Source organism: Artibeus jamaicensis, unplaced genomic scaffold (assembly GCF_021234435.1).
Source record: "Artibeus jamaicensis isolate MK-2021 breed Jamaican fruit bat unplaced genomic scaffold, CSHL_Jam_final scaffold_537, whole genome shotgun sequence".
NCBI lineage: Eukaryota > Metazoa > Chordata > Mammalia > Chiroptera > Phyllostomidae > Artibeus > Artibeus jamaicensis.
In genome coordinates this window covers 44,318,763-44,343,409 of record NW_026522047.1, presented here as the reverse complement: position 1 = coordinate 44,343,409, position 24,647 = coordinate 44,318,763, and the positions used below count along the sequence as shown (strand labels likewise).

The following is a 24,647-nucleotide window of genomic DNA, read 5'->3' as shown; positions in this document are numbered from 1 at the left end:
GGGTTGCGGGCCAGGTCCCCAGGGGTGGCACTCGGGAGGCAACCACACATTGATGTTTTTCTGTCTCTCTCTCTACCTCCCTTACCCTCTCTCCAAAAATAAATAGATAAATTTATTTGGTAAACTTCAGATTATGTATATTTTACCACAATGAAAAATATGGAGATGTTTGACATCCCAGTGGAATCTGCAGTTTGTGATACAGTCTGTATTGGAGGCAAAAACTCAGGGTCATAGACATATAAATACAGAAGGAACAAGTGTGAATATGAAGGAGAACCATAGACAGAGCCATGGGGTGCTCTGAGAGAGGAGTCACCCATAAAGAGCCTGGGCAGGAGAGACCAGTGATGTGGCAGGAAACTAGGAGAGCTAGTGTTCCAAAATCTAAGTGGAGAACGTTTATCAGTGAAGATACTAGCAATTCTCAAGAAGAAAAATGTGTGACCCCTTCTGAGGTACAGGTCCTTCCAGAAAGAGCCAGAGTTGTGCACTGAGAATACTGAGACCATCTGGCCAGAGGAACCCTAGATTTTGTTGAACCCCAAGAGCCTCCACTTCTTATTTACACATGAACTTTCCAATCTGCTGCCACAGCCAATCCACAGGAGTGACACTTCTTGCTGATTCTGCACCTATCCCACAGCTGGCCCAGCACTGAAGTAGATTTATCCATTTTAGCATTTTGAATGTTGGCTTTCTCTCTCTCTAGATAAAGAAATACATTTTGGGGAGGAACTATTTGAGGGTAAGTTGTGTGGACCCTGAGAAAAGAGATACTTACTAAGAAGGGCCTCTGGTGGCTTAACTGGCCTTAAATTAAAAAAAAAAAAAAAGAGCCTAGCAGCTGTTTCTAAACAGGGCCTCAGACACAAAATGAACTCCATGCAGAAGCCTGAACTGGACTGCCTTCCTGCACTGTGTTCCTGCCATCTGAGCCAGCCCCTATAAAGGAGTTCCTGGAATCCTGTTTCAACCAATGGGACTGAGGCTTCCCTGTCCAATTGGAGCTGTGTGGCAATCAACATCTTCACCAACCAATCAGGATGATGTGCTTTGGACCAATCAAACTACTAGGATTTGGAGTCCTCATCTGCATGAAGATGGACCAATCACGGACCAGGGGTAGGGACTTCTGTCTATTTAAGTCAGCTTTCCTCTTCTTCTGAGAGTGCACTTTCCCATTCCATGGAAGACAAGGGTGTATTTCCCTGGCTGGAGCTAAAACAGAAAATGTCTCATTGGAGCAGAGCAGAGCAGCATGGAACCAGAGAAGGGAGATCACACCAGAGCAGAACAGAGCTGCCTAGCCAAAGAGGGGCCTCATCTCAAGGCCTCTTCACAGCTGCAGCTATGCTGCTTTGTAATTGAACTATATCAATATTAAGCTGCTTCACAGTAGTGCTGTATCACAATTCAGCTGTTTTGCAGGGAATAAAGTTTTTCTTCACTGTACCCCGAATTGGGGATTCCTACTGGTATAATTGGTGTCAATGACCATTGGTTAACCAGGAGATATGTTTTGTGATGATACAGATTTAACAAACAGAGTAAGATTTATCCATGAGATAAATCTATTATACCTGACAGATAAAGAATACACGTTGTTTTCAACCATATTTGTAAGATCCATAAAACCTGGTCATATGCGAGACCTATCAATTGAGGCTGAAATTCCTTAGAACTGAACCTTTCTACAAGACACGTTTAGAGCAGTTTGGAGTTTATTTTTATGTTACATGAAGCCCAGAAATAAGCAACCCAGGGCTGGTACAGCCAAATAATACTGTATGTCCCTGCTGTGTAATTGGTAGCCTATGACTGTCATCCTTTTGGTTTCTTTTCTGAGGAAGAAGAAGAGATAAGATAAAGGAAAAGTGTTAAAGAGAAAATGCCATGTGAGATGCTCCCCTTTCTTTAAAAGCCACATGCAGTGACCTCTCATTATTTCTTATTGGACAGGACTGTGGGCTCATTGGCACTCATAGCTGCAAGGAAAGTTAGGAGATGAGTCCTTAAAAAACTCTCCACATTGTCAACTTAAACACAATTGTAATTGTTACTTTAAGGAAGGCAGGGCAGTGACTTAAAGTGACTTACTATAAGTCACTGCAGTCATAAATAGCAATGGATTTCGGATAGCAACTTTTGTATTTGACACATTAGGCCACAAAGCAAATCTCCAACAATCTTTTGTCTGAATTTATGCCATTTAAAATCTGTATCATGAAGACCATATATTCAGTGCACAATGCAATTAAATAAAAAATGTGTAAAATAGGCAGAGTCTGCACATTAAAAAACACATTTCTAAATAATCTATATGTCCAAGACACTTTGATGAGAAGTAGACAATATTTAGTACTAAGTTACAATGAAAACATTATCTATCAAAACCTTTGTGATGTAAATCAAGGGAAATTTAGAGTGCTACACTACATTTAATACTCATCAGCTGATGAGTTGTCAAACTTTAAGGATGAAACATTCACCAATAAAGACAATCACAGAACTCTAACACTTACAAAGTTGGCTAGTATAATATGTCTTTAGTGACACTGGTTACCAAAGGTTTCGATCCAGTGTGAGTTCTAAACTGTGGAGTGAGGTGTGAAGGACCTCTTAAGGCTAGCCTGTGGCCATTTCATTCATGCAGCTTTGGCCCTGTATGTATTCGCTTGTGCATTATAAGGTTAGTGCTGGTGCTGAATGCTTTTCCACAATGAACACATTTATAGGGCTTTTCCCCTGTGTGAGTCCTCACATGGACCCGAAGGCAAGAGGAATTCCTAAAGGCCTTCCCACAGTCTTTACACTTATAGGTTTTCTCTCCAGTGTGTGTCCTCTTGTGCACAATAAGGTAAGAGCCTGTGCTGAAGGATTTTCCACATTGATTACACTCATAAGGCTTCTCTCCAGTGTGAGAGCGTTGATGTTTCTTAAGGGATGACTGATCAATAAAGGCCTTTCCACAGTCACTGCACTCATAGGGCTTCTCTCCAGTGTGGGTTCTCACGTGTTTTTGCAGGGATGAGGGCACAGTGAAAGCCTTGCCACATTCCTTACAGTCATAGGGTTTCTCTCCAGTGTGTGTTCTTCTGTGCACATTAAGATGAGAGCTCTGGCTGAAGAATTTTCCACAGTGATCACACTCATAAGGTTTCTCTCCAGTGTGTGATCTCACATGTTTCTGGAGGGAAGAGTGAAAAATGAAGATTTTCCCACAGTCACTACATTGAAAAGGTTTCTCTCCAGTGGGAGGTCTCACATATTTCTGAAGGGACCAGGGGCCTGTGAAAACCTTCCCCTGTTTGTTATGTTTTGAGCCTTCATCCACAGTACACAATTTTTTATGCACGCTGTGGGAAGATCTTTTTTCATAGTCACTGCAGTCACAGAATCTCTCTTCAGTAGTTTTTTGCACATGCACTGAAAAGGAAGGCTGCAAACTGAGAGATGCAAGACACTGATCACACTCATAAGGTCTCTCTCCAGTGAGAGTTCTGAAGTGCTCCCTGAGGGAGGAGTCTTGATTGAAAGCTTTGCCATAATCATTAAAGTCAAAAGTTTTCTCTTTGGTGCAAGTACTCACATGACTCTGAAAAGTTAAGGGACAGCCAAAGTCTTTCCCATATTCTTTGTATTTGCAGCATTTCTCTCCCTTGCAATACCTTGTACCAATAAGGGGACAGTTCTTTCTGAAGAATTTTCTACAGTGATCAGATTCCAAGGGTTTCTCACCAGGGTGAGTTATTGCCTGTTGAATAAGGAATAAGAGGTGACCTAAGGCCTTTTTACTTTCATTACACTTACAAGAATTCTTTGCCATGTGGATTCTGCCCCATATAGTAAGTACATTATTATGATTGACATTTTTACCAGTTTTAGGGCATATGTGCAATTTTTGCCCTATTGATTCTTTCAAGTTGAACGAGTTGAATGCTCCCCAAGGCTCCACTGTATTCATTCCTATCAAAGGGCATCATCCTAGATACAGAGTTTTTGTAATTGTAAGGCATAAATGAATTATGTATTAAATACTTAATAACAAAAATCACACCTAATTAAATGTTTGTTCTTTGGCATTCTCTGTGAAGTTGCTTACTATGAGGCAGCAAGTGTTGAGGTCAGATTGGAGATTTCTACAGTTTTGTGAGATATATAAAGTCTTTACTGAGATAGCTTTTTGGTGAGTGAATGTCACTTGCCTCAACTGTTTCCCCTTGTGTGGGTACTACTGCTGTTTTAATTTATTGAAATTCACAGACGTTTCCTGCCATAAAAACCCAGAAATTATCTCTAGTGAATCTTACCATTTTTATGCCATTGGAAGTCTTTTTCTTAGTGACATTCTGCATAGGAATTGCATGTTTTGGTTTAAGTTGAGTAGCTGAGTCTGAAACTGAAGGAGGAAAATTTTTATAACTACTGGAAAAAAAAGTAGAGCTGAAAGAAACAAGAAGTCAGGTACCCTACAGATATGTTTTCAAATAATAACACTAAATACAGAAAAAATGTGAGAGTCATGACCAGAGTCACTATTTTAGGAACTAGTTCCTATGACAGGAACAAGCAATGGAAATGGGAAGTATTTTACTTAGAATGGATTCTGGAGACTTGAAACAATAAGAGAGGGAATTAAAGCAAAGTAGGGTGAACTGAACAAAATGTATTCAAGCAGATGTGACCTTGAAAGAAGAATTAAAAGTCTTTCTCTGAGACCAAATAAAAAAATGAATGAAAGGAGAGATGGTGAAAGATGGTGCAAGCTCACACAATGGCTTCAGCCTCTGTTCCCCAAACTGACATTCCCAAATGTACCACCCCTCATCCACTGTGGCTGCTCCACACAACGAGCCCTTTCTGCCTGGGGCTCACCTGAACAGGAGATTTGGAGATCTGGCTCAACTTGGAGATTTCTTCTCTCCTCCATCCTCAGCTCTTTGTGCTCTACTTCAGTTACCAGACTGTGTTTGTAGATTTGATACCCTGCCCATGGGAAAAGGCGTGTGATTTTGGGGCACCATGAAGGAGGCAAGAAATCTTTCCATAAACCTGATTCTAACACTCTGGTCTGAAGTAGACAGGCAAGTGCAATTTTAGGAGCAGCAAACAGATCAGATCAAAGATCTTTCATAGGGCCCCAAAACAACCACCCACATTCCATGTCCCACATGGGACTGACCCTTGAAATCCAAGACCAAGGTCAGATAGATATACACTGCAAATTATCTAAATCTTGTAATGAGAGAGAAAATGAAATCAGTGCATTTTCATGGGAAGCCATGAGACTGCCCCACAAGGGCAGAGACCATCCATTTTGTGTTCATCACATATTGTTATTCCTTTCAGAGATACTGGAACACACTGTGTGATAAACTATGTACTGTGTGAAAAAATGAAGAAATCAGGCCAATCTTACCCACAGAGGCCACGTTCCTCAAGTTCTCTATCATCACATCTCTGTACAGGATTTTCTGAGCAAGGCCCAGTAGTGCCCACTCCTCTGGGGAGAAGTCCACTGCCACTTCCTCAAAGGTCACCAAGTCCTAAAACATCACATACATTCTGGCTCAGCCAAGGACCATCTCTAACACTGAAGTAGAAGAATGGGAGAGTGAGGCTGCCAGGGCTGGGGAAGGAGACTCAGTGCATAAGGAAGCTAAGCCGTGCTTCAGAGGCCTCTCACTGTCTGCCCCAAGGCTCAGTTCTTGGAACTTTCCTCTTTCACTCTCACCCTCTGGGCCGTTTCATTCAGGCTCATGGTTTGAGCAGCTTTTCTAACACACAGTTGACCTGACATTTCCACACCTAGGTTCTGAGCACTCTTTGGGTCTTATTCAAGATCCAGTACAGACTGAGTGTAGAACAGGATGAGAAAGCATATTTAGAAAATGAATAAATAATTATCCCAGTGAAAAAATCTTTCTTTTCTTCATTGCACCCTGCAGAATATGAAACTAATACTCAACCCGGAGGATTGTCTGGAAAAAAAATATAACTAATGTTACAGTAGTAGAAGGCTTTCCTAAGCATTCTCTCTCTCATTCTAAGAAGTTCAGAGAACTGGGGAAGCCTGAGGCCAGCCTAGTAGGGCTGTGAAGCTGTGGGTCATGGGCAAGAGATGTGTCCTTTGTGAAGAGCAATGCTTGTTTTTGGAAAGAGAATAATTTCCCATATACCTGTGACCAAGTTGTCAGCAATCCTGCATCCATTCTTCCTCCTCTGTGACTCCCTGCTGACCAGGCAGAGTTCTGAGCAAGCAGAGCCAGAGAAAAGAAAGGAGCCATAAAAGTCTTATCCTGACAGACATTCAACACCCAGGGACCTGCGAGCTTCCTTATATAGCATCAGAGTAAACTGCTTACACTTGCACATCAACAGTTCGCTCACCATTTTATCTCCCTATCCAAGAACAATTAGGAATTGGGAATAGAACTGTATGTACTTATTTTTTTCTTTTTAAATTTTTTCCTAAACTGAACCACGGGAAACATAGAGTCAGTAACAACTCAAGAGCAATGAGCCCTAAACCTCTCTAGTGCCAACATGCTCCTAAATACCATCTGCCCATGGAGAAACTAGAACTCATTTGGGAAATAGCAGAGTCCAGTGTAGAACAGTAAATATGCACAATGATCCTGGAACATCTTATACCAGAAAGCAAGGAGCTTATCAAAGGTTGATGGGGTTTTATCAGAAAGATACTTAAAAGGGATCCTCTGGCTTTGGATGGAACAATTTAATACAAAATAATGCCTGAAGTCAATAGAAATATATCAAATGTAAAACAAAATCATGAGCTTGTAATGATACTAAAAAAAAGGACCCTCAATGATTACTATTGAAGGTGGCCAGGATAGCAAGTCATAATTCTGAAAATTCATAAAAGGAGAAGAATCAAGCATGTCACTCCTCCTTTAGGAAGAGTATTTTATCATTAGCAAAATTTGCGATAAGGGAAAATTTTCCTTTATAGAAGAACCACAGAAGCTTTATTAGAAGCTTCATTTATTATGAAAATACTAGAATTGGAAAGTCACCATTCTGCAGCCACTAATGAATGAATGGAGGCAACAACAATCAATGGCTACTAAGATATTAGGTGAGAAGTAAATAGTGATGTTTATTTTCACCTCAATTTTTTTTTTTACTTTGGGGGGTGGGGAGAGAGGGGAAAGAGAGAGAGAGAAAGAGAGAGAGAGAGAAAGAGAAAGAGAGAGAGAGAGAGAGAGAGAAACATCTATTTGTTGTTCCATTTATTTATGCACTCACATTTATTTATGCATTCTTGTATGTGCCCGGACTGGCACTGAGCCCACAACCTTACGTATTGTGATGACACTAATGAACTGAGCTACCCACTCAGGGCTGTTTTCAACTTTTGAATTTGAAAAACTTTCAACTTAAAGAAAAGTTGTAAGAATAGGGAGAATATGATCAACTTCCACCAACTCTTCACATGACCATTCACCAACTGTTAAAGTTCTGTTCAGCTTCCTTTCTCTTTGTCCTCTCTGTAGGGGCTCCTGAGAGGACTCTCCTTAAAAGGAAACTACAGATGTCATGACCCTTTTCCACTACATCCTCGAGAATGTCAGGGGAACTTGAGCATTCTTGAACATAACCACAATAATGAAGATCAGGAACTCTTAACATGGGTTAAATATTATTGTCTACCACACAGCCCTTATACAGAATTTCATAAACTGGCCCAATAATGTGACTTTATAGCAATAACTTTCCCACTTCGCTGATGTTTTCAAATTATGTTTCTTTAATCTGGACCAGGTCCTCGGTCTTTATTCATCTTTGAAGATTTAAATATCCAGGCCAAATTATTTTACAGACTGTGCCTTAGTTTTGGCTTAGATGATGTTTTCTTGGGTTAGGTTTGGAGAGTGCATTTTTGAGTGAAGTTTTAGATAACTGATGTGTGTCCTCCTCAGCACATCACTTCAGGAGGCATTGATGCTGGTTTGTCTCACTTTTGGTGGAAATTTCAATCACTGGGTTAAAGTGGCATGAACCAGGATTTTCCATTAAGTTACCCTTTTTCCTTTTGTAATTAATGAGGAATCCTATTAATTAGGTGATCATTTAAGACTCTATAAATAAGATGAAGAATTTTATAAATGAAGGATCAAGCTGATACCAGAATCAACTGATTAATCTTAACCTGTCCAAGGAGGCAACTGGATATCATGTGAGTTCTGACATGATTCAATGAGAAACAGCACCAGCTATTAAAAATAATCTGACAAATCCCTTAATTTAATTAACTGCTTAGAGAGGAAGGAGAAGAGACTCCAACATGTTAAACAACACCCAAGCATACAATTAGCCACCCCAGTATGGAGTGGAAAGAGGATCTCAACTATCGCTGAGACACGTAACTCCACTGCAGTGTGTGTACCTTAAATCTTGATTCCAACAACGCCAACTGTAAACACACATTTTGAGACATTTGGAGTGAAATGAATACAGACAGGTGTTATGTGATACTGGTAAGAAGAAAGGCAGCCCCTGACATCCAGTTATGTCTGGGTGTTCTGTTCAATATAAACAATTTTACAATAGCAACAGCAGACAAGGCCACTGCATGACCATGAAATATTAAGGGAAAAACAAGGCACTCTGTAATCATTTCTGAACACAGGAAAAACATAAGCATCTAGGCCTCAAAGAGGACCAAGTAATAGATCAAAGTAAAAAAACAACTGTATGATCACCTCAATGATACGAGTAAAAATGTTTGATAAAACGCAACACTGCATCATGACAAAAATAATCATAGCCAACTCACTAAAAGACAACTTACAAAATGGGCAAAAGAATATTCTCCTTAAGAAAATACAAATGGCCATCAAACAAATGAAAGATGGTTATCATTAACTACAAGAGAAATACAAACCCAAACCACAATGAGACAGCACTTCATACCTATTTTGATGGTTATAATCAAAAAGACAAATAAGTGTTGGTGAGGATGTGGAGAAATCAGAACTCATATTTTCCTGATGGGCATGTATAATGGTGCAGCTACCTTAAAACACTCTGCACTTCATTACATAGCTAAACATGGATTTATCATATGAATGAACCATTCCATGCCTCGGTATATATCCAAAAAAAATGAAAATATAAGTCCACACAAAAACTTGTATAGAATGCTCACAGAAGTCACTATTTATAACATTCACAAATTGGAAATAACCCACATGTCCATTCCATAACGAGTGGATAAACAGAATGTATCAATACAATAGACTATATTTGGCCATAAAAAGGAATTATGTACTGTCACATGGCACGAAGTAGATGAACCTTGAAAACCTTATGCTAAATGAACAAAGCCAGTCACAAACACATTGTATGATTCTATTTATATGAAATGTTTAGATGGACAAATCTATAAAGACAAAAAGTAGGTTGGTTGTTGTCTAGGTCTGGGGGGTAGGGGAGAGACTGCTAATGGGTATGGGGTTTCTTTTGGGGGTAGCAAAAATGTTACACCATTACACTGTGATGATTGAACAACTCTGGGAACATACTAAAACCCACTGAATTATATACTTTAAATTGATGCATTATATGTGAATTTTATCTTAATAAACCTATTATAAAAATAATCTTAGTAAACAAGGAACTGATGCCTTTAATGTGAAATTGTATCCAAAATGTAGAGCAAATACCTAATTTATTGGATGCAAACCCAAGGCCTTTATTTTGAGAGAAGGAAAAAGAAAGACAAGGGAAAAAGACAACTCCTGCTATTAAGTTGCAGAAGTTTTAGCCAGTAAAGCAAATTGGGAAGGGGAAGAGAAACAAGGGTAAGGAGACATAATAGTTTCTAAGGCTGTAGAGAAAGAATTAACCTGTCATTACTCACAGATGATATGGCTATATGTTAATGCTCAAAAGAATCTAAGGATAAACTATTTGATATTTAAGAGAACTGTAGCATGCCAGACACGAAATATACATTGTGAAGGCTCAAAATAGAACAAGCTTAATGGAGGGGAACAGTTGGCAGTATCTAGAAATAGTAGTACACAGAACCCAACAATTCACTTCTAAAAACCGACACTAGTCTAGAAATATGAAGAAACATGCTCAAGCGCACGCAGATAGGAACTCAGTCATCCCATGACTGAGTACAAAGAGGAGTAAGAAACTAGGGTGCACCCACATAACAGAGAACTCAAGTCCAGAAAAAAAAGTGGGGGAGGGGAAGACCTCCATGAACTGTTGAGTATTTCAAGCTTTGCTGATAATGGAGGAAGAAGAGGTACAGGAAGGGTCACTTTCTTGTGGAATAATAATGTCTAATTTGGGGAGGACTTTTCAAGAAGGAAATAAAGGGTACGGAAAAAAAAAAGAACAGCCGCGACGCCCTGTCCACATCTCTCTACCTGCCTCTAGCCAGAGACCCAAGGCCCGGGCGGCTGCCCCAGAACCCACAGCAACACTAGGAACCTCAGCAAGGGCTGTGCGGAGGGAGCAGGTCCCGGCTCTGGGAGGAAATGGTGGCCAGGGATGGTTTGGGCACTGTGGCTCAGGAGCAGCCGGTACTGGGAAGCACACTCTGACTCCTTCCTGCTCCGCTTTGCCTGGCAGCCCTGAGGACAAACGGACAGCACTTTGGGCTTGCGTTTAATAGCCCCAGTCCGTAGCAGGCTGTAGAAGCAGATGACACTGTGGTCCCAGGCTAGTCCCTGATGTGCAGTTCCTTCCGCTCTAGGGATGTGAGGGGCGGGGTCAGGACCAGGAGGCGGAGCCAGGATGGGGAGAAGTGCAGGGAAAATTTTAGCTCATTTTAGGGAAGAAATGGAGAAATAGCAATGGTCACCTCATAGGGCTGTAATGAAGATTAAGTGAGATGATTCATGGAAAGCTTTTAGGGCATTCCACAGCGTCCGGTAAGTGTAAAAAAATAACCAGAGGCTCTTCTCACTGACCCTACTGAGGTATGACTGTTTCTAGAAAGTTTCCACCTGATATTTACTAACAAAACCATTTGTCATATTATTGATCTTATTTAACAAATGAGAAATGAGTCTTAAGAAAGGCTAAGGCCCATTTAAAAATATATTTTATTGATTATGCTATTACAGTTGTCCCATTTTTTTCTCCCTTTTACTACCCTCTGTCCTGCACCCCCTCCCACCAGCATTCCCCTAGTTTAGTTCATGTCCAAGGGTCGTGCATATCAGTTCTTTGGCTTCTTTATTTCCTATACTATCCTTAACCTCCCCCTGTCTATTTTGTACCTACCAATTATGCTTCTTATTCCCTGTACCTTTTCCCCCATGCCCCCCCTCCCTGCTGATAACCCTCCATGTGTTCTACATTTTTGTGATTCTATTTCTGTTCTGCTTGTTTCCTTAGTTTATGTTTTTGTTTTAGGTTCAGTTGTTCACAGTTCTGAGTTTGTTGTCATTATACTGTTAATATTTTCAATCACCTTTTTCTTAGATAATTCCTTTAACATTTCATATAAGAGCTTAGTGATGGAGGGAATTCCAGGGGGAAAGGGGGAAGGATTTACAGGAACTAGTATAAAGGACACATGGACAACAACTAAGGGGGGTGGAAATGAGAGGGAGGTGGGGAGCACTGGGGAGTGGACTGGGATGGGAGTGAAAAACAGAAAACTGTACTTGAACAATAATTAGATAAATTAAAAAAAAAGAGCTTAGTGATGATGAATTCCTTTAACTTGACCTTATCTGGGAAGCATGTTACCTGCCCTCCCACTATAAATAATAGCTTTACTGGATAGAGTAATCTTGGATGTGTCCTTTTCATGGCTTTGAATACTTCTTTCCAGCCCCTTCTTTGCCTATAAGGTTTCTTTTGAGAAATCAGCTGATAGTCTTATAGGAACTCTTTTGTAGTTAACTGTCTCCTTATCTCTTGCTGCTTCTAGAATTCTCTCCTTCATTTTAATCTTGGGTAATGTCATTGTCATGTGCCCTGGTGTGTGCTTCCTTGGGTTCAACTTCCTTGGGACTCTCTGAGCTTCCTGGACTTCCTGGAAGTCTATTTCCTTTGTCAAATTGGGGAAGTTCTCCTTTATTATTTGTTCAAATAAGTTTTCAATTTCTTGCTCTTCCACTTCCTCTTTCTGGCACTCCTATAATTTTGATGTTGGAATGTTTAAAGTTGTCCTGGAGGTTCCTAAACCTCTGCTCATTTTCTAGTATTTTTGTTTCTTCATTGTGTTCTGGTTGAATGTTTATTTCTTCCTTCTGCTCCAAACCATTGATTCGAGTCCGGTTTCCTTCTCATCACTCTTAGTTTCCTGTGCATTTTCCTTTATTTCATTTTGCATAGTCTTCATTTCTTCCTCTATTTTGTGACCATACTCAACCATTTCTGGGAGCATCCTGATTACCAGTGTTTTGAACTCAGCATTTGATAGGTTAGCTATCTCTTCATTGCTTAGTTATGTTTTTGGAGCTTTGATTTGTTTTTTCATTTGGGCCATATATTTTTATTGTGGTGCACTTGTTACATAGTTAGGGGTGGAGCCTTAGGTATTCACAAAGGTGGGGCAATCCATGTGACTGTGTGTGATGCTGTATGTGGGGGAGGGATCTGAGGAAGTACAGTGCAGCTTGTTTGGCTCTTAGCTGGCTTTTGGTCACTTCTGCCTCTACCCAAGAGCAAATTGGGCCCTTCTGGTGCTGATTCCCTGGTGGGTGGGTTTGTGTACTTTGCAGGACCCATGGGCCCCTTCAACAGATTCTTCTGTGAGGCTGGGTTTCTCCTGCCACCACAACCCTCACAGGTTTTTAGTCAGAGGTTTTGAGGCTTTACATCCTCACGATGGAACCCTGGGTTGTGCAGTCTGTCTCATTCCCTAGTTGTTCCTCCTGGTTTGTCCGCACGGACATGTGAGAATGCCTGGTTTGCCAGCCTTCACCTAGCCACTCCAGTTCTTCCAGCTGCTGCCTTGCTGCAAGTCCTCTCCACCCTGACTGCCCTCTCTGCCCCTCCTGCTGTTCTGGATGAATGTTTCTTCTTTAACTCCTTGACAGACTTCCATACAGTCCAATTTTCTGGCAACTCTGGTCACTTTTTGTTTTGAAACTTGTCATTGTCCTTTAGGTTATGTAAGGAAGCAGAGTGTATCTACCTACACCTCCATCTAGGCTGCAAGTCCCATTCCTGTTTTTTAATTGGATTGTCTGTCTTCCTGGTGTGGAGTTGTATGAGTCCTTTATATATTTTGGAAATCAAACCCTTGTCCAACATACAGAAATCAACAAACAACAAGTGTTGGCAAGGTTGTGGAGAAAAGGGAACCCCAATACATTGTTGGTGGGAATGCAGACTGGTGCAGCCACTGTGGAAAACTGTGGAATTTCCTAAAAAAACTAAAAATGAAACTGCCTTTTGACCTGGCAATTTCACTGCTGGGATTATACCCTAAGAATCCTGAAACACCAATTCGAAAGAACCTATGTACCCCAATGTTCATAGCAGCACAATTTACAATAGCCAAGTGCTGGAAGCAACCTAAGTGCCCATCAGTAAATGAGTGGCTCTAAAAAATGTGGTACATTTACACAATGTAATCCTAGGCAGGAAAAAAAAGAAGGAAATCCCACCCTCCTTGACAGCATGGATGAACTGGGGACCATGATGCTAAGTGAAAGACCATATGATCTCACCTATAAGTGGAACCTCATCAACAAAACAAGCAAGCAAGTAAAAGAGAACCAGAGACACTGAAATAAAGAACAAACTGAGAGTAATCAGAGGGAAAGGGAGATGGGGATAATGGGGAAAAGATGGGGAAGAGTTGTCAAGGAACATCTATAAAGGACCCATGGACAAAGACAACATTGGGGGAGGACTGAACGTGGGAGGTGGGGTTGGGTAGGGCAGGGGGAGAATAATGGGGTGTAAATGGGGAGAACTTAATTGAACAACAATAAAAAGGCTAAGGCAAGTACACAGGACACATATCTCAAAAACAGCAGCAGCAGGACCCACACTCTGGCAGTTGGTTGCAGAATCTGAACTCTTAACGCCTAGGCTTTACTTGGCCAAAGAGCAAGTCCAGAGGCTTTGCTTCTCTGAAGCTTACGGGGCTGTGGAATCTTCCCAGTCAACTCTTTAGACTATGGAAGAGACTAACAATCAAGAAGAAATCAGTCTATTATTACTATTGCTGTGTAATAAGTCGCTCCAAATGTAGTGATATATAATAGTGGTTTTCAGACTGTGGTTTCCAGACTGCCCAGGGACCTGAGACAGTTTCAGGGCATCTGTGAGGTCAAAACTATTTTTATGCTAGTTCTAAGTTATTTACCTTTTCATCATGTTGGTATTTCTACTGATGATGCAAGCAGTGGTGGGTAAGTCGTGGTGCCTTAGCAGAAACCAAGGCAGTGGCAGCAAGTTGCACAAACAGCTGTAGTATTCGCCACTGCCACACACTCCCTTTAAAAAAATCCAGTTTCCCTTAAAGATGTTCTTGAAGGAGAAGAAAAATTTGAAAAACTTGTATCTGTGATCATGCCTTCTCAACATTTACTAACTTTTCTAACATAATATTAGTGAATGCTATTTGATGTTGTATAACAAAATAGGTCATCAGAAAAATATGCATAATGCAAGTAACTCTTTTCTATAACACAAGATGGCACAAATTGTGCACAGGTAAAATGTCCAAAGCACAAAGCAAAGCAAAGGATTTTAACAAAGTAGGAAGTTCATTGGCAGAATTTCATATTCCACTGTGCAACTAACCTTTAAGCAACTATTAGTTGAGTTTTGGTGAGGTATCAAAAAATATCTGAGCTTATCTGAAAATACTTCTCCCTCTTTCAACTATGTATTTCACCGAACCCAAATTTCCTATACATACTTCAACAAAAACAACTTATGGCAAACAATTGAAAGTAGAAGTGGCTATGAGAACCCAGCTGCCATCTATTAAATGAATTTACGAAATCTTTTTGTAAACATGCTACTCATATAGAAAAGAAAAATCAATGGCGAGGCTATTGAGGTATCCCATGGACAGCCCAGAAAAGGTGTACCATGTCCTTTCAGAGGTGGTGGCAAATTGCAGCTTAGAGACTGTTGTTGCAATAGGCACTGAACAGAACAGGTTAGTCAAATCTGTAAGAGCAAAACGTTCACTGGTTGTTGATTGAATGGAGTCAGTTGTTTTAATATCAGATGTCGGGAATGGGGGCCATCGTGTATGGAACCACAGTATTAAGGCTGTTCTACTCCACCATGAAGTGACTGTTATTTTTTCCAGGTTTAAGAAGCAGCAAAATTGGGTCATCAAAGGAGAAGCAGAGGGGAATAATCACCCCTTTAATAATTAGGTTTTATGTAGTAAGTTTTAACCCTTAAGGGATATTTTAGATTACATTGGGCCATATTAACCATTTTAAACTGGGGGCTGGTCCATGGGGTCACATTTTATCAAGTCAGTTATAAGTGTTAAAGACTTAATTTTAACTTGGTATTCAGTGTCAGAGTATCTATGTCCAATATGGGATATTTTAGGGCAATGGGTATTATGACTATGGGAAATTTAGGTAAGGCGCTAAGAAAAAAAATCAGTAACACTCGTTAAAGATAATAAGGCAGAATTAATATTTAGGATCATTGCGATAGGTAGAGGGACCAATGCGATAGGACTTTACAGCATTGGAGAGATTGGTCTCAACTCCAAATTGGGAAGTTATGGCCAAGGAGCAGCATGGGGGGTTCATGGATGGGAAATTACTACTAAACAGAAACGTCAAAGGTAAGGGCGATTCTGGCTAAACTGACCTAACAGGATGGTTGCTGAAAACACAGTAGCATGATAAGTCAGTTGAAGAATGGAAAAAACTGGGGGACTAGATTATATATTAAAAGTGATCAGATATGTAGGATGGTGAACTATTAATTCACTGACGTAGGGTTCTTGCTATGACTGGAGTTTAGAAGAATACACAAATGGACCTAGAAGGTTCAGGAGTCTGACTAAAGGTTAGTCAGGAGGATACTTTTTGTCACTTCAAACATTTTTTGGTTGTTATTATGAAATATTGTTATTTTTAATGAATGTTATACTATTTGGTGAACTGTAAATATTTAACATTTTATCTTAATTTCTAATATTAAATAATCATAACGTCCATAATTGGGTGTTTAATTTTGAAGAGTGTAAAGGAAATCTGTGGTCCTATGAAGTTCCAATGCTCTTTATCAGTAACAAAACTTTTAAACAGATTTAAAAAATTTATTTTTAAAAAAGATTTTATTTATTTTTAGAGAGAGGGGAAGGGAAGGAGAAAGGGAGAGAAACATCAATGTGCAGTTGCCTCTCGCACACCCCCTACTAGGGACCTGGCCTACAACCCAGGCATGTGCCCTGACTGGGAATCAAGCTGGTGACCCTTTGGTTCGCAGGCAGGCACTCAATCCACTGAGCAATACCAGCCAGGGCTCTTTTAGGTTTTATTTAAAAAGCTTTTTGTAACAATGATTTTTTTCATTAAACACTAAAAAATTTTAGGATTTTTACTTTTATAAAAATATATTTACTGAAAACACTTGTTTCATACAGACTATTGTGACTTTTTACATGTACACTAAATTAACACAGCCTTTCCCACACTCCATTTATAACTTATGTGCTTTTCTAGTGTGAATCATGTTTCCTAATGACAAGAAGCAATCAAAGGCTTTCCTATATCCCTTTTGCTCATGGGATCTCTCATAATGTCTGGTTTTACACTTTCCCAAAGCAGAGGATAAAAACTGAAAACATTCCTACACTTTTTGCATTCATAAGATTTTTTTGACACCTGGGAAATCACTGATGAATATTAAGGTGTAAAGCAGAGCTAGAGGCATCTCACATTCCTTACAATTAAGGTTATGTCCACTATAAATCAGTGCATGTGCAGTAAGTGTGAGAAAGTATTGAAGGCTTTCCCCTCTTTACAAGCATAATGTTCTCTCAAGTAAGAATTTTTTTGAGAAACATCAACATGTGGTTGTCTCTTGCATGCCCCCTACTGGGACCTGTCCCACCACTCAGGTATGTGCCCTGACTGGGAACTGAACTGGTGACCTTTCAGTTCACACACTGGCACTCAATTCGTTGAGCCACACCAGCCAGGGCTCCTGAGAATTCTAATACATTCAGTGAGACATGAGGGTTTACTAAAGGGTTTCTTTTGTTTGTCATATATATGGCATCGCCCAACTGAGTTCTTAAATATCAAGTAAGATATGAGGACCCAGTAAAGACTTTTCCATACACCTTACACTCAAAAGGTTGCTCACCATTGTTCTCATATGTACTCTAAGGTCTGAGGAAATAGTGAAGGCTCTCTTGTGTAACATTTTTTACATTTGTATGGCTTCTCTCCAGTATGAGTTCTTTAATGTTGATGAAGAATATTTAAATGCTTTCCCACATTCTTTACATTCAAAAGGTTTTTCTACACTGTGAACTCTTAAATGCTGAATAAGAAATACAGATTTAATAAAGCCTTTCCCACACTGCTTACAATGATAGGGTTTTACTCCAGAGTGAGTCTGCATGTGACCTGTAAAGCAAGATGAATTACTCGAGTTTCCCACATTCCTTACAGTGATAAGGTTTCTTGCCACTGTGAGCTCTCATACGTACAATAAGGTGTGAGGAGTAGCAAAGGCTTTTCCATATTCTTTGCATCCACAGGCCTTTTCTCCAGTGAATTCTTGCGTGTTTTTTTTTTTTTGAAGGTAGAAATTATTTTGCTTTACTGATGAATTGCCAGTACCCAGACCAGTGTTCTTGCGTGTTTTGTAAGACCTGAACAATCAGTGTAAGGCTTTCTCACACTTATTATACTCACATGGTTTTCCCCCAGTGTGAACTCACATGCGAATATTGTTTTGACACACAAACTCTTTGCCACACTCTCCATAGTGTTTCTCTCTAGTATGAAATCTTATGTTTGGCAAGATTAAGGGAATAAGAATGGCTTTCTCAAATTTCTTATATTCTGCAGGCATCAGCCCACTGTGAGTTCTGAAATGTTGAGTAAGATATGAAGACTGAGTGAAGTTTTCCTACGTTCTTTACATTCATAGGGTGTTTCTCCATGGTGAGTGCACATGTGTATGAAAAGGCTTGTGGAATAATAAATTTTCCCACATTCCTGAAAAGCATAGGGCCTCTCTCCACTAAGAATTCTGATATGTTCTCTTAAGGTGTGAAGAAGAATGTAAGCCTTTCCCATAGTCAGTGCATTTACAGGGTTTCTCTTGAGTGTACGTTTTCTTGTGAACAAGAAGATGTGGATTTTGGCTGATGGCTGTTTCACAATGATGACATTTATGAGGTTTCTCTCCAGGATGGGTTTTTTATGTGTGTAAATCACAGGCAAAGTTCTATGTGAAGGCTTTTTTCATGATGATTAGAGTCCCAAGTTTTCTTTCTAATGTAAATTTTCTGGTGAGCTTTAAGGCATGAGAGTTCACTCAGGACTTCTTCACAGTGGTTAAATGTAAACAATTCCTCTCCACTGTGGCTCCTCTCCTGTTGCTGTGATTATTTATAAAAGTCTTCCAGCTTTATTACTTTCAAAGATCTCCCCTCTGCCTTGAATTGTCATACTACACAGAAAACAAACCATTATGATGAAAGGTTTTTATTTTTGTTTTTTCTTCCATTTTTACTCCAATGCATGGTTCCAAAACCGAGTGCTTTCAAGTAGAATGATGTGGCCATTCTGCTCAAGTTGTTTATATAGTTCAGATGGGGATTTTTATATAGTTCAGATGATAACTGATCAAGACAATTTATCAAAAACTTCATCTGAATTACATATATGAGAATGTGTAGTGGAGTGAGCACTGTAAAAACAGGTCATTATGAGGGGCATATAAGGTATTTGCCAAATTCATGATGCTCAGAGACTCTATGAGAAACAGTTTCTTTTTGGGTGAATATCATTAGCCTTAAATATCTGTCATGATTATTGTGCTGCTTTACTATCTTATGAAATTTCCAATCTTCCACCATTGTGGAAAGCAAGGAATTACAGCATATGAATCTTACCACTTCCACCATGTAGGATTTTTCCCTTGCAAAATATCCTGCTCAGGTGCTGACCATTTGGCATTTAGAGAAATCTCCTAATCTGAAATAAGATAAAAAAAATTAAATTTCTGGAGAAATAAATGATAGAAAGAAGATATTAAAAATGAAGGCCAATGTGTATTTGCTTTCAAATACCGACTTAAAATATATTAAAAATAAAAACAAAGAAATGAAAACATATGAGATTGAGAAGTTTGTAGTTGGTGGTAAGTGCTATGGAAGAAAGTAGATGAATGTTTAAGGAATATTACATGGGGAACCCTTCATGTTCCCCAACACACACACACACACACACACACACACACACACACACACACACACATTTTTCTTAACAAACTCAGGACCGGTTCTAGAAAAGATAATAGCAGAATAAAAAAACCATCTTTTCAGAAGACTCTTGAAAAGCAACACCTGGCTTGTCTAAAGAGCGATACTCAACTTTTGAACCAAAGCATTAGAATAATTTCACAGCTCACAAAATAAACTTAGAATACTGGTTTCCTTCACCAGGGTTTTCAAATGATCTCCTTCCCCAGGGTTTAGAAACACTCAAATCATATATATGACACTGTCCCCTTGTTGGTATTAGAGGACATAAAATGGAGTGGGTAGAGTGCTAAATAAGACATCGCCCAAAATTTATCTCTTTTATTATTTTTCTAAAAAGTTCACCTCTCAGTATTATTCATCACTTCTACTTTTTGTGGCTGTACTTTTAATTAATTTTGCCTTTATTTGTACTCTTTCTTACTTATGCTTTATGTTCATTTTGTTGATCACATTCATACATTTGGAAATTATAGCTCGGCTCATTTTTAAAAACGTTTTGTTGAATTATACATTCAAGTAAGTGCAATTCTTACACCCCTGAGGCAGTCACGCCTCATGTAAAGCATTACTCCTCTCCAAATGAAAAGACTATTCTGATTTTTAACAGTATAATTTTGCCTGTTTGGAACTTCATATAAATAAAATCATATGGTATGCATTAGTTTTCTGTCTAGCATATTTCACTCAACATCCTAGGCCTATCTGTGTACTTCTTTGTAAAATCAGTTTAAGCAAAAAATCTGCTAAGTCACTTTAATCAGAACCCTCAGTATATGAAGACCCTTGATATCTAACCAGGTTTCTCATCCTCCCTTGTCTCACAGGTGATGATCGCCACAGCCTATCTTCAGTTTAGTCAGAACCCCCCTGCCCCTGATGTTTCCTTGGTAGTAACTGTTCATCTGTTTCCCCCACACGGCTCCGTGGCTACATAACTTCCTACTTCACCATGCTGTATTTGAAGTTGAGCCCAATCTCTCTCCCACACTGCAAAATCCCACTGTATCTGTCCCTATACCTATCTAAATGGTCCTGAATAAATTCTGCCTTACTATCTTTAACAGGTGTCATTGATTTTTTTCTTTGACACCTTGCCTAAATTTCCCGTAGTCATAGTCCCCATTGCCTAAAGCATTCCATATTGAATGCAGATACTCTAACATAATGAATACCAAGTTAAAATTAATTCTTTAACACTTATGACTGACTTGATAAAATGTGACGGATCTGTCCCCTGCATAGCATAGAACTCAGGCAATCTCTGCCTCACCTATAGTCACAATACATATCAAAATCAAGTGTCTTTACATATAGCTAAAACCACAATACAAAGACCCCATTATTCCCTTAAGAGTCACAGGAATCACTGATAAACAACAAACACATTTCGATGCTTAGAATACTCAATGCTGGACTGAACTTTTGGCCAAGGTTGAGGTGTAGGTAGATACACTTTGCCTCCTTGTGCAACTAAAACAAGGACAACAACAAATTTAAAAACAAAAAATAACCAAAATTGCCAGAATCAAACTGTCTGACAACCAAGGAGTTAAAGAAGAAACATTCATCCAGACCGGTAGGAGGGGCAGAGATGCAGCCTGGGCCGAGAGGACCCATGGCAGGGCAGTGGCTGGCGGATTGGGAGGTCCCACATTTGCATTTATCCAAACCGGGAGAACAACTGGGGAGGAAGGCAGACAACACAACTGAGGTTTCCAGTGTGGGAAAAGAAAGCCTCAAAACCTCCAGCTGTAAAAACCTGTGGGGACTGCAGAGGTGGGAGAAACTCCCAGCCTCATAGGAGAGTTCACTGGAGAGACCCACTGGGTCTTAGAACATACACAAACCCACTCGCCCAGGTATCAGCACCAGAAGGGCCCAGGGAAGTGGAGGCACTGACTGAAAGCTGGCAGCTAAGCAAACGGCACTGTTCCCTCTTGGACCCCTCCCCAACGTACAGCACCAGAACACAGTGACTGGGGTTGTCCTGCCCTGGTGAATACCTAAGGTTCCACCCCTTACAAAACAACAGGTATGCTGAGATAAAGAAATATTGTCCAAACGAAACAGATCAAAACTCCAAAAGTAGAACAATGCGATGAAGAGAGGGCCAACCTATTAGATACAGAGTTCAAAACACTGGTAATAAGGATGCTCACAAAAATGGTTGAGTATGGTCACAAAATAGAGGAAGAAGTGAAAGCTATGCAAAGTGAAATAAAGGAAAATGTACAGGGAACCAAGAGTGACAGGAAGGAAATCAGGACTCAAATCAACAATTTGGAGCAAATGGAAGAACTAAACATTCAACCAGAACAGAACAAAGAAACAAGAATTCAAAAAAATGAGGAGAGGCAAAGGAACCTTTGGGACTTTAAACATTCCAACATCTGAATATAGGGGTACCAGAAGGAGAAGAGAAACAGCAAGAAACTAAAAACTTATTGGAAAAAAAACCAATGAAGGAGGGCTTCCTCAATCTGGCAAAGGATAGACTTCCAGGAAGTCCAGGAAGCTCAGAGTCCAAAAGAAGTTGAACCCAAGGAAGCACAAACCAAGGCACATCATAATTACATAACCTGAGATTAAAGATAAGGAGAGAATCTTAAAAGCAGCAAGAGAAAAGGAGACAGTGACCTACAAAGGAGTTCCCATAGGACTATCAGCTAATTTCTCAAAAGAAACCTTACAGGCAAGAAGGGGCTAGAAAGAAGTATTTGAAATCATGAAAGGCAAGGACCTATATCCAAGATTAGTCTGTCCAGGAGAACTATCATTTAGAATGGAAGGGCAGACAAAGTGCCTCCCAGATAAGATCAAGTTAAAGGAGTTCATTGTCAACAAGCCCTCATTATATGAAATGTTAAAGGGACTTATCTAAGAAAAAGATGATGATCAAAAATAAGAACAGTAAAAATAACAACAAACTCACAACCATCAACAACTAAACCTAAACCTACAAAAACAAATTAAGCAAACAACTAGAACAGGAGAGAGTCACAGAAATGGAGATCACATGGAGGGTTATCAGCAGGGAGGGGGAGGGAGGAGAATGGAGGAAAAGATACGGGAAGAAGTATAACTGGTAGGTAGGAAATGGACACGGGGAGGTTAAGAATAGTATAGGAAATAGAGAAGCCAAAGAACTCATATGTAGGACCCATGGAAATGAACTAAAGTGGGGGAATGCTTGGGGGGTAGGTGGGGTGCAGGGCAGAGGGGAATAAAGGGGAGAAAGAATGGGACAACTGTAATAGCATAATCAATAAAACATACTTTAAAAAAACAGAATACTCAACGCTGGGCTTTTGCAAAAAGCATTTGACAGAACCTTTATATCTTCTGTTGGGTCCCAGATAACTGGATTAACTGAGATACATAATGGTCTGAACAAAAAGCCCTTAGGCAAAATCATTGATTCCAGCTTTGTAACAGGAAAATACAAAGTGAACCGGGGGTTTATTTTGTACTCAAAGATTAATAGAATTGTGTCAAAGGGACACAGGAACCAAATCAAAAGGACTGCCCCTGGTCAAGTTTAAAACAATTTGAGCATCAAAATGAATGAAAGTAACTGATTATAATATATATATTAAATGAAAGAAAGTCCAAGGATATGTTGTGATACTACAAAAAGAAAAAAGTATAGAAGGGAGAAGAGTGGGGAAGGAGAGCTCCTCTTCACAGAAGACTGACAGCTAAATAATGAAGAAGGAATGACAATTTGAAAAAACATTAGTATACCCCAATATAAAAATTGGTCAATGGAAAAATCAACAAGTGATGCTAAAACCACTGGGTGAAAGGCTTTGGGGAATAGAGTGTCACCCTATTTCTTTGTGATTACCACAAAGAAGAATGTGGCTTAGCATCACTACTAAACAGTGGGACAACTTGCATTTGAGTGTCTCCTGATGAGATACAATATGAAGTACACATCACCTAAGAAATTTTCCAGTCTCTAAACCTGTGCACTATAACTCGGTAGCCACTGGCTGGCAACTGCAACCAAGGAACTGAATTCTTACTTACAACTGTAAATTGTCACTTACAATGTCACTTACTCCTGTAGAGCTACTTTTGCCCACCCCCGTATAACTCTCCTGGAATCTTTAAGAACCAAAATCAAATTTTAAGAAATGCAGGGAAAGATTTTAGGTATAATAGATTAAAGAGACAGAAAAGCAAAATGCAATATATGAATCTTTTTTGGCTCCTAGCTCCAAAAAAAACCCTGACAACTCTTAATACATACTCCTGGGAAGCTGGAGAAATTTGATTTTCTTGGGTGGACAATGGAGTTTTCTGTTTTTGAAGGAGACGGCCCTTATTATTTAAAGGGCTGTGTAAAGGGTGTTTAAAGGGTGAAGTGAATGTCTTTTAATTTAGCATTAAATGGCTCATCATCGCAACTATCTGTACCAGAAAAGCCTAATGAGACAAATCTTAACAATTAGTGAGTCTAGATAAAGGATTCATGGACGTTCGTTTTAATGACGCTACATGTAAATTTTTCTTAAAGATAAGAATTTCAAAATGAGTACCTGGGAGAACAATCCACCCACCCGCCCAAACTCAAATAACTTAGGGTCCAAACTCAAATAACTTAGGGTTAATTCAATTCCAACTTCTACTACTAGCAGAGATCAGTGTGCACTGTATTTCTTCCCAGAGACTCCCCCATTTTATTATTTTTTAATAAAGATTTTATTTATTTATCTTTAGAGGGAAAGGGAAGGAGAGAGGGAGAGAAACATCAATGTATGATTGCCTTTCACGAGTCCCCTGCTGGGAATTGGCCTGCAGGGAACTGGCCTGCAACCCAGGAATGTGCCCTGACCGGGAATCGAACCGCGATTGTCTGGTTCGCAAGCCCCTGCTCAATCCACTGAACTACACCAGCCAGGGCAAGACTCCCCCATTTTAAAGCTTTGGGGACTTGCAGGGCTCTGACAAGAGCAGACTTCAGATCAGAGCAGTCAGCCCACTTTTTCTCCGTGGTCAAAGAGTTATTTACAGTCATTCATTCACCCACACATTTATTTACATCTGACACACGTGCTCCCCCAACAACCAGGAAAGGGTTCTCCTTCCTTTGAAATGTCACTTACCAAACTTCAATGGCGTACACTCATGCCGGAACACGGAGCGGTCCCCGGGAACGATGGAACAAACTGCCAGGCTGGTGGGGATG

General features: G+C 39.8%; 2 protein-coding genes across 2 annotated transcripts in view; one reads left to right on the top strand and one right to left on the bottom strand.

The window, feature by feature from the left end:
* Nucleotides 1-24,647, top strand: part of ZNF266 (zinc finger protein 266) — a 70,342-nt gene that overhangs the window by 15,556 nt on the left and 30,139 nt on the right. The gene's annotated exons all lie outside the window — the stretch shown is intronic.
* Nucleotides 1,435-24,647, bottom strand: LOC128626381 (zinc finger protein 177-like). Its single transcript, XM_053658640.1, has 6 exons — nucleotides 24,565-24,647; nucleotides 6,183-6,254; nucleotides 5,423-5,549; nucleotides 4,879-4,989; nucleotides 4,314-4,402; nucleotides 1,435-3,757 (listed from the first exon to the last, which is right to left on the bottom strand). The coding sequence occupies exons 2-6, from the start codon at nucleotides 6,213-6,215 to the stop codon at nucleotides 2,645-2,647; spliced, it is 1,473 nt and encodes a 490-aa protein (XP_053514615.1). The 5' UTR covers nucleotides 6,216-6,254; nucleotides 24,565-24,647; the 3' UTR covers nucleotides 1,435-2,644.

What these genes read in the sequence shown, in the direction of transcription:
- LOC128626381 (XM_053658640.1), bottom strand. Translation starts at nt 6,215, where the DNA reads ATGGATGCAGGATTGCTGACAACTTGGTCACAG. An exon ending in TCTCCAAATCTCCTGTTCAG is followed by an intron (nt 4,403 to 4,878) that starts GTGAGCCCCAGG and finishes TTCCTCCTTCAG; the next exon opens with TTTCAGACTCAGCTACTCAA. An exon ending in CTTCCAATGGCATAAAAATG is followed by an intron (nt 3,758 to 4,313) that starts GTAAGATTCACT and finishes CTTATTCAACAG; the next exon opens with GCAATAACTCACCCTGGTGA.